Consider the following 9,863-nt stretch of genomic DNA (forward strand, 5'->3'; position numbering starts at 1 on the left):
CAATACCTTTTAGGATTTTGAATGTTTGAATCAGATCGCAGCGTAGTCTTCTTTGTTCAAGACTGAATAGATTTGGTCACTGACAGCTTTTATTATGAGTCTTACTGTTTCTGGAATAGGCGTGTTTACAGTATGTGTCTGAGGAAAGCGAAATGCCTTGAGCCTGCAAATGCTGGCCACACCCGTCTCTTGTGATTTGACCCCTGGCCTTGACCCCCAGTCTCAGAAGCTCCACTCCCTTTGATGAAGCACTGCAGCCCGGGCGCTGAGAATAGCAGGCGGGTCATACATGGGAATGCCTGTGATTGGCTGAGAGCCCACAAAGGGGGCTGGTCTAGCACATCACACCACGGTTGAGGCTGCCAGAAGGGGCTGGGACTAGTTTGAAACAGAAGGCTTGCCTGTAAGTGAAGCGCGGGCACACACACGCACGCACGCACGCACGCACGCACGCGCATGCACACACACACACCCATGGACATAAACTCAAAGGGGGTAGGGCTTGCAAACTGGCAAGCATGCTTATATGGTAAAAGTCTGATACACAATAAAACTGAGAGTGCGTCTCACGAGTAGAACTGAAACACACGGTTTGATTTTCGCTGTAAACGGCAGTCGTCCCCCCCCCCCCCCCGCACGTGTTTATCCAGACAACCCGCATCAGGGTTTAATAATGACTCTGTTTATAGTTACAGGAACGCAGAGAAGGCCTCAGAGAGCTGGGTTGCCGGGCAACGAGTGGTGTGATCTGCATCACAGGCCTTGGTTTGGAGGGTGCTGACAGTTACTGACTAAACTTTCTCTTAGCGCCTCCCAAGGCTGTTTACAAATGAGTGTGTGTGTGTGCGCGTGCGTGCGTGCGTGTGTGTGCGTGTATGCCTTTCCTGATGAAACTTTTGGATTTCGGTAGGTGAAAATCATTCTCAAAAGGAAAGTGCAGTGGTCTCTCTCTCTCTCATTGCAATCATGTACAGTTCTGGCCAAAAATTTTGCATCCAGCTATAGAATTAACTCATTTTGCTTCATGAAGTCGGATGAAACCTGCTGAATAATGCTTTATTATTGTGCTTTACCAGACCTCTCTGTGCTTTACAATGCTTCCCTATGCTTTACCAGACCTCTCTGTGCTTTACAATGCTTCCCTATGCTTTACCAGACCTCTCTGTGCTTTACAATGCTTCCCTATGCTTTACCAGACCTCTCTGTGCTTTACAATGCTTCCCTATGCTTTACCAGACCTCTCTGTGTTTTACAATGCTTCCCTATGCTTTACCATACCTCTCTGTGCTTTACAAAGCTTCCCTGTGTTTTACCAGACCTCTCTGTGCTTTACAATGCTTCCCTATGTTTACCAGACCTCTCTGTGCTTTACAATGCTTCCCTATGCTTTACCACCCCTCTCTGTGCTTTACAATGCTTCCCTATGCTTTACCAGACCTCTCTGTGCTTACAATGCTCCCCTATGCTTTACCAGACCTCTCCGTGCTTTACAATGCTTCCCTATGCTTTACCAGACCTCTCTGTGCTTTACAATGCTTCCCTATGCTTTACCAGACCTCTCTGTGTTTTACAATGCTTCCCTATGCTTTACCAGACCTCTCTGTGCTTTACAATGCTTCCCTGTGCTTTACCAGACCTCTCTGTGCTTTACAATGCTTCCCTATGCTTTACCACACCTCTCTGTGCTTTACAATGCTTCCCTATGCTTTACCACACCTCTCTGTGCTTTACAATGCTTCACTATGCTTTACCATACCAGGAGTGAGGGGAATGGCGCAGCCTCATAGTTAACTTCTGCTTGGGACAATGGAGTCTATATCTTGGAAACCCAGCACTGTCTGACTGGATATCAGCCTGTTATGAATGTGTCATGTCATAGTGCAGACACCTTGTATTGTGTTATGTAAGCACACAGTGACTCTTGCGTTTCTGGCATAGCTGGTTTATGTGCAATATTCTCAGGAAAACAGGCTAGGTTGATTTCCAGGCAAACAACGCGCTTGTGTATTATTTCTATAGAGGCGTCGCCCAGTTGGCTGTGTTTGTATGTGTGCGAATAGCGACCTCTGGTGTACTGGAGAGGAATAGCAAGTGAAAGGACTTTAGTGGAAGTGTTACGTCATGCATAGAACATTTAGGGATGTTTAGAATACGCGCGGTGGCTACCGTAGCCGCCTGATTTATTTAAACAAACTCCTATTGAGATAATTATTCCCGTACTTTATTTTAAAACACGATAACATTAATTAAGTCATGTATTTATATTTGTGGCCAATTATAGTTTTTTTTAATCGTGCTAAAGCACAAATGAAAATAGTTTTTTATTTTTTTTCTTCAGGCAGTTTGTGTGGACACGTCTGTTTAGGGCGCGCTGGAGCGAAGGATTTTGAACTTTGGAAAAAAAAATAATTTTAGAGAGTTTTTATTTTGAACAGTCTTGAAAGAATCGCCTTTATTCCGTATTTTATCACAACCCTTCCTGTAGGTAATTATTCTTAACTACAATACGACTGTGTTTAAGGCGAGGTACGTGGGAATCGCGTCTTTAAATTATAAATTTAACAAGAACTTTAGCGGCAAATATTTCTTGTTTTTGTTTATATAAATTCCGCTTGCCGATATGCAGCTTCAAATTGAAGAAAACCCCACTAATTATAGTTGCGCGTTGGAAATCATGCTGGTCTGTCTGTAAAAATAAGATTTATATACTTCTAGACTAGTGTGTGTGTGTATTTGTTGCTTTGAATCTAACAGCTATTTTGCTGGGGAAAGTGTACGCGTTATCCACCCTACTGAAAATAAGTAACGCCTGGTACTAGCAGGACATTTTATTTCTGATTCGTGTTAATAAAGTTGAAATAGTGCAGAGGTATGTAAAAAATGCTGCATATACCCAGTCACTTCTGTTTATAGCTGCGTCAGTTCTGTTTGTACTTTTACGTTCAGAATACACTAGATTACAGTTTGACAAAGAAAGGGGTTCTGCTGCTGCTTGAGTTGGTATCAAAGTGAAAAACGCCGTTTATACCTGCTTGCATTGAAAACACGTTTACAAATAGCAAGCTTAAGACTTCCCAATACGTTTCCAAAAATGGAGGTTCTCATTAATATGTTAAGATAATCACATTGCGCCCTACCTGAGAACGCATGTGAACTGGGGTTAGATTCAGGGCTCTCGCATAAATCAATTTCAGCACATCATTGATCAGAATTGCAATTAGCAGTCTTAAAACGAGCTTCTCACATCGGAAGCAAATTGCTTAAACTGGAGTCACTGTTTGTTACAACATAAGAAAGTTTGCAAACGAGAGGAGGCCATTCAGCCCATCTTGCTCGTTTGGTTGTTAGTAGCTGATTGATCCCAGAATCTCATCAAGCAGCTTCTTGAAGGATCCCAGGGTGTCAGCTTCAACAACATTACTGGGGAGTTGGTTCCAGACCCTCACAATTCTCTGTGTAAAAAAAGTGCCTCCTATTTTCTGTTCTGAATGCCCCTTTATCTAATGTGTCAGTCAATTAAAATCGTCTTCAAATGAACGCAGCAGAACGATCACAGCAATGATTTATTATTAAGTTATGGGATCCGGGCGATTGATTTTAAAAAGGAATTGAAATTTAATAAACCCAGGGAGTTGACCACAGCCCCGGTTCTAAGCGGCCGGCCCTGTCTTGTCTTTGTCAGGTGTTTCTGAGATGGCGTCTCTAGATGAAGGGCTTCAGGCGCTGGAGGAGGTGCACGGAGCTCTGGTCAACATCATTTCCAGCGACTCGGCTGAGATGCTGAGGAAAGCCGTGGATAAACAGCGCCTGATCTGGGAACATTTCTACCAGACAGAGAAGACCGCGTCGCAGCTCGTGTCTGGTAGGGTTGAGGCGATACTAAAAAGTACCGGGGGGTGTAAACAAACTTAAGGTGGTGCGTTTGCGCACACGGCGAGTGAAGGGGTATGCATATGCTAAATGATCTTCCACAAGCCCACACGTCCCTGTGTTTGCAGAGCTGATGCAGACGGAGGAGCGCGTTGCTCAGAAGGTGCTGGATGCCGAGCAGCAGAAGAACCGGGGTCTGGGAGAGCTGGAGAGACTGGAGAAGGAGCTGTGGGGGGCAGCGTCTCGCAACAACAAACTCGGGGCGGAAGTGGAATATCCTTTTCATTTCTGTTTGAAATCTTTAACCCATTAGGTAGCCAATTAATTTCTTTTGAAAAAAAAAAAAAAAAAACACAACGCAAGCTGTTTATTTATGTAATTCGATACAATACATTTAGACTCGACATTTGCGGTTAACAGAATTAGAGTACGTGATGGTAACAAAATATAGTTAAAAGAGAATATTTAAATAACAGCTGCCTGTTAAAAATGATAAATGTTAAACTGTTAACATCCTCGGTAAAGATTCTGTACATGTACGTTATCTCGATACAGGATAAAAAGCACGGCATTGCCACTTATAATCCACCTAAAAGCTGAGGGGACATGGAGCAGTTTTGTGGCTTGGAACTTGTTTTCAGGAGACTAGGTTTCAGTGCCACTGCGTGGCACACCAGGGGAGACTTGGGGTTTGATACACAACCTCAAACTAGGTCTCCCAGAACCAGGTTTCAAGCCGCTGTTCCTGGGGGGAACAAACTGGCTTCGTGTTCCCTTGGCTTAACATTTTCATTTCCGAGAGAGAGAGAGAGAGCTCAGAGTTAATGAGCACGTTGTCTGACTGCTCATCACAGCCGCCCGTCACGGCCAATAGCCAGTACAAACTGCATCAGCACTGGCACGTGGTGATGCACTGTGACGCGTGCTGCTCAGGGGGACTCGTACTGCAGTCTTTCGGGTGAGCCGTGAAACCGAGGTCCTGTTGGAAGTGACTCTGCAACAGCAGAGGCTGTGTGGTCCAGGGCTTGTAACCAGGAGGCCCCCGGTTCAAATCCCACCTCAGCCACTGACTCATTGTGTGACCCTGAGCAAGTCACTTAACCTCCTTGTGCTCCGTCTTTCTGGTGAGATGTAGTTGTAAGTGACTCTGCAGCTGATGCATAGTTCACACACGCTAGTCTCTGTAAGTCGCCTTGGATAAAGGCGTCTGCTAAATAAACAAATAATAATAGTTCACCCCCTAGTCTCTCTAAGTCGCTTTGGATAAAAACGTCTGCTAAATGATTAATTAATTACCACCGGGAGATAGCTGTCCCTTGGGTTGCTTACAGCTAGAGAGAGAGACTAGAAATCGCTCTCAGCGACACACACACACAGTGCGCCCCTAACGCATCGTTATATTTTCGGGAGGGAGGAGCTGTTTGATCCTTAACTGCACCGCCACCTTTCTCCAGAAGGAGCTGGAAGCTTTGAAAGAGACGGAGAAGGAGATGCAGCACCTCCAGGAAGAGATCGACGAAGACACCACCGTGGTGATCCCGTCCGCAGTGTGAGTCACCGCAGGGTTTCTTAACCCCGCCCCACAGCATCACACTGCCGTCACAGCTCCCTGCAGGTCATCAGGATAAGCAGGGGTTCAGCTGGTTCAGATCAGGGTCAGGGGCAATGGCATGCATTTATTGATTGATTGATTGATTGATTGATTTTCTCAAGCGCAATTACATTTCCAATTCTTTATTTAAAATTGATGGTTTTTTGTTCAACTGCTTTGTAAAAAAAAAACAAACACAAAAAAAAAGCGCTTCCTCTTTTCTGTGCTAAACTTACTTTTCCTCGGCTTGCATTTCTGCTTTCTCGTTCTCTCTGTGCTAAACTTGGACTGTTCTGCATTCTGTATTCTGGAGCTGTAGCCAAAGGTTTAGCATCACCTAGAATTTCAGGATTGAAGCATAATAAAAAAATAAAGCTATGATCGTAATTTTAGGTCTTTTATTTAACATTGTGTAATCAAAGAAACTACAAAACGATATCGCTAAAAAGTCTACCGGAAGCCATAATAGCAGTACAGTAGTATTTCACGTTAGATTTTGAAATGTCACTTTTTTCAATTGTCAGTTTTTCATGAAGTATAAGGAAAACTACAAAGCGGTGTGCAGTTCAATATGTTTTCGGATATATTGTGAGAAGTGTTGAATTTAAATCAAGGGAAGTAATGTTAAAACTTTACAATGCATTAGTAAGACCTCACCTAGAATATTGTGTTCAGTTCTGGTCACCTCGTTATAAAAAGGATATTGCTGCTCTAGAAAGAGTGCAAAGAAGAGCAACCAGAATTATCCCGGGTTTAAAAGGCATGTCGTATGCAGACAGGCTAAAAGAATTGAATCTATTCAGTCTTGAACAAAGAAGACTACGCGGTGATCTGATTCAAACATTCAAAATCCTAAAAGGTATAGACAATGTCGACCTAGGGGACTTTTTTGCCCTGAAAAAGGAAACAAGGACCAGGCGTCACAAATGGAGATTAGATAAAGGGGCATTCAGAACAGAAAACAGGAGGCACTTTTTTACACAGAGAATTGTGAGGGTCTGGAACCAACTCCCCAGTAATGTTGTTGAAGCTGACACCCTGGGATCCTTCAAGAAGCTGCTTGATGAGATTCTGGGATCAATAAGCGACTAACAACCAAACGAGCAAGATGGGCTGAATGGCCTCCTCTCGCTTGTAAACTTTCTTATGTTGGAACGTGTCACAGGACTGAAACCACAGTTAAGCAACACTTCCAGGAAGATGGCGGTTCACTTGTCTGGGTTCGTGATATGTTTGTCACTTGAGTTGGTTCAGTTGGGGAGACGGAAGACGCCTGTTCTCTCGCAGACTTCTGGCGCTCAGTTGCACAGGAATTCCCTCGGCTCTTCTGCTGCAGTAAACGCGCCTCCTGTCTTCGGCTGCCACGTTTTCAAAACTTGCAGCCTTGAAGATACAGAAATCGGCTCCAGGTAGAAGATGATTTAAGACTCTCCCTTTCTGTCACTGAGCCTCGCACTGACCTGCTATGCAGTACCAGGCCAGATCACGTTTCCGCACGGACTGACATCAGCGGCGCGGTTCAAAGGAAGGTGTACTTGATTTACTTGTTGTTTTTACTGTGTGCTACCGGAATGCATAAATCTGAACTGACGTATTAGCGACGCTAGGTGGCAGTATGTATACTTTATCTTTAGTAAGTCATGCGAATGAGAAATTGATTTCTTAAGTGTGATTCGTAACTGTTGATATTTTTTTTTGGGGGGGGGGGGGGGGGTCACGGTGAGGCGCGAGTTGAGAACTCTTGTTAGCATAACATTATTCGGCAGGTTTCATTCGACTTCATGAAACAAAATTAGTGAATTCTCTCTAGGGTGATGCAAAACTTTTGGACAGAGCCGTGTCTGGCATGCATGTTGATTCTGTATAGCTGTGTGTGGCATGCATATTGATTCTGTATAGCTGTGTGGGGCATGCATATTGATTCTGTATAGCTGTGTGTGGAATGCATATTGATTCTGTATAGCTGTGTGTGGCATGCATATTGATTCTGTATAGCTGTGTGTGGAATGCATATTGATTCTGTATAGCTGTGTGGAGCATGCATATTGATTCTGTATAGCTGTGTGGGGCATGCATATTGATTCTGTATAGCTGTGTGCGGCATGCATATTGATTCTGTATAGCTGTGTGCGGCATGCATATTGATTCTGTATAGCTGTGTGCGGCATGCATATTGATTCTGTATAGCTGTGTGTGGAATGCATATTGATTCTGTATAGCTGTGTGTGGCATGCATATTGATTCTGTATAGCTGTGTGTGGCATGCATATTGATTCTGTATAGCTGTGTGTGGCATGCATATTGATTCTGTATAGCTGTGTGGGGCATGCATATTGATTCTGTATAGCTGTGTGTGGCATGCATATTGATTCTGTATAGCTGTGTGTGGCATGCATATTGATTCTGTATAGCTGTGTGTGGCATGCATATTGATTCTGTATAGCTGTGTGTGGCATGCATATTGATTCTGTATAGCTGTGTGTGGCATGAATATTGATTCTGTATAGCTGTGTGCGGCATGCATATTGATTCTGTATAGCTGTGTGTGGAATGCATATTGATTCTCTATTGATCCTGTTTGCAGGTACAAGGCACAGCTTTACCACAATGTGACAAAGATCAAGTGGGATCACGGGGCTGAGCCTCACATTCTCAGAGGAGGTATCCTTTTCAAGTGTCTGGAAACACCTGGCCACGGTGCGAGGGGGGGGTGTAAAGCAGACGGCAGGTTACTGATCGGTCAGTGCTGGACTCTCGGATCCGCAGGGTTCCAGTCCGGCCGCAGGGTGTCCGGTGGGGTCTGGTCTGCGTTGCACAGCAGGGAAGGCTTCTGTTGGTCCTCGTCTCGTGTATTTTAAGGAACAGTTTTTGTACCGCCTCAAAGCTTCAAGGTGACATTTTATAACCTAATGTTTAGAACAGCTGTGGCAAGCTGGTTTAGAGGGACCGCATTATTATAACTGCATCTCATAATTCATGCAATATAGATATATGATGAATCAACCTTTTATTTATTTAGGATGTACACAAGGTTTAAATTATTAGAGAGAATTAATTTTGTGATGTTTCGTACAAAAGCCTTTCTTCAAGCTGTGTGGAAAGAAATGTCTAGAAGGGCTTTTGTCCGAAACATTTCGTGTAACCCCCCTGCCCCCCAATATTCATGTATATAAATATATATTGAACAAATCGACCTATTGCTCCAGTAGGATGCTTTCCTTAACTTTGGTACCCAGTTCACTATGGAGCCGACATTGCAACCCCTATCAACTTTGACACCACCCAGCAGTCGGAGACCTTCGTCAGCAATTACCTGTGGAGTTTAGTCAGCACGGAGTGGTAGAGGGAGAGGAGAGGAAGGGGAGAGGGAGGGGAGAGAGAGAGGGAGGGAGGAAGGGGAGAGGGAGGAAGGAAGGAAGGAAGGGGAGAGAGAGAGGGAGGGAGGGTGAGGTGGGAAGAGGGTACTGCTTTCATGATCTAATAGATATATGTGTTTGTTTTGTGGTGTTACGTTTTTTAATATATATGTTTGTTTAAATAAAGTTTAAGGTTTGTGTCCTCCGAATCGTTCTGTGCGTAGTTGTATTTCTTTAGCGAAGCATTCCTGTTGAGGGGAACTCGAGACCCATGCAAGGTCACCAGCATCTGAAACGAGATCCACCCTGCAATAATTCAACTCCCTCAAATACAGAAACGAGACGTCTGGGAAAAATAAGTGTTCACTGGAAAAATGATCTTGCAATAAAACAAACATTTTAATGTATTTTTATTTTATTTTTTTACAATTTAAGGAGCCATTTCATTTAATTTTTTTTTTTTTTTTTAACCTGTTGTAAACTCCAGATTCTTTAACCAACAAAATACTTTTTGAAGCAACTGCTTGCCCAAGCACGGTGGGGAAGAGTGAAAAAAAACTCCCCCAAAAAAAGGTCCACAGTTTGTAAAAAGTTATTTAAATAAACTGCATGCTGATTAGACCAAAAAAAACCCAAAAAACAACAAAAAATAAACAGTTTCGTTTTTTGATTCCTGTTCATTGCAACATTACTAGCAGCAGACTTGCCTGTGATTTACAGCAAAAATATAATAACAACAACAAAAGAGGCTTTTTAAAAAGTCTCGGAGGATATAAAACATTCGACAGTCTCTTTTTTTCTTAAGAAAAACGTGTTTTAGCTCAAATGGCCGTAAAAATCTTACCCAATTCCTGCCCAAAATAAACTGATCCAGTCTGTTGGTTTTTCTCGCACTGGGTCCTGCTTTCAGTGGTGGGACAGCGCTTGACGTGAGCTGTGTTGGTCCAGTCGTTTTAAAAAAAAAAACCACAAACGCAGGCAACTTCCAGCACATTTTCAATGCAGACTCGTTAATTTAGTGCTGTGAAACGTAGGTTTGCAACCTG

General features: G+C 43.5%; 1 protein-coding gene across 3 annotated transcripts; it reads left to right on the forward strand.

Moving 5' to 3' along the window:
* The first annotated feature begins 2,163 nt into the window (after positions 1 to 2,163).
* LOC117965552 (kinetochore protein Spc24-like) lies at positions 2,164 to 9,448 on the forward strand. Of its 3 annotated transcripts, none has more exons than XM_034910340.2 (6): positions 2,164 to 2,526; positions 3,683 to 3,862; positions 3,999 to 4,143; positions 5,315 to 5,419; positions 8,046 to 8,122; positions 8,698 to 9,448. In XM_034910340.2, exons 2-6 carry the CDS (start codon positions 3,694 to 3,696, stop codon positions 8,802 to 8,804), a joined length of 603 nt encoding a protein of 200 aa, XP_034766231.2. In that variant the 5' UTR covers positions 2,164 to 2,526; positions 3,683 to 3,693; the 3' UTR covers positions 8,805 to 9,448. The 3 variants fall into 3 exon arrangements, with proteins under 3 accessions (XP_034766231.2, XP_034766233.2, XP_034766232.2); XM_034910342.2 differs by having other exon boundaries at positions 2,164 to 2,481; XM_034910341.2 differs by having other exon boundaries at positions 2,165 to 2,485.
* The last annotated feature ends 415 nt before the right edge of the window (positions 9,449 to 9,863 follow it).

Source organism: Acipenser ruthenus, chromosome 36, assembly GCF_902713425.1.
Source record: "Acipenser ruthenus chromosome 36, fAciRut3.2 maternal haplotype, whole genome shotgun sequence".
NCBI classification, from domain to species: Eukaryota; Metazoa; Chordata; class Actinopteri; order Acipenseriformes; family Acipenseridae; genus Acipenser; species Acipenser ruthenus.

What these genes read in the sequence shown, in the direction of transcription:
- LOC117965552 (XM_034910340.2), top strand. Translation starts at nt 3,694, where the DNA reads ATGGCGTCTCTAGATGAAGGGCTTCAGGCGCTGGAGGAGGTGCACGGA. An exon ending in CGCGTCGCAGCTCGTGTCTG is followed by an intron (nt 3,863 to 3,998) that starts GTAGGGTTGAGG and finishes CTGTGTTTGCAG; the next exon opens with AGCTGATGCAGACGGAGGAG. An exon ending in AAACTCGGGGCGGAAGTGGA is followed by an intron (nt 4,144 to 5,314) that starts ATATCCTTTTCA and finishes CTGCACCGCCAC; the next exon opens with CTTTCTCCAGAAGGAGCTGG.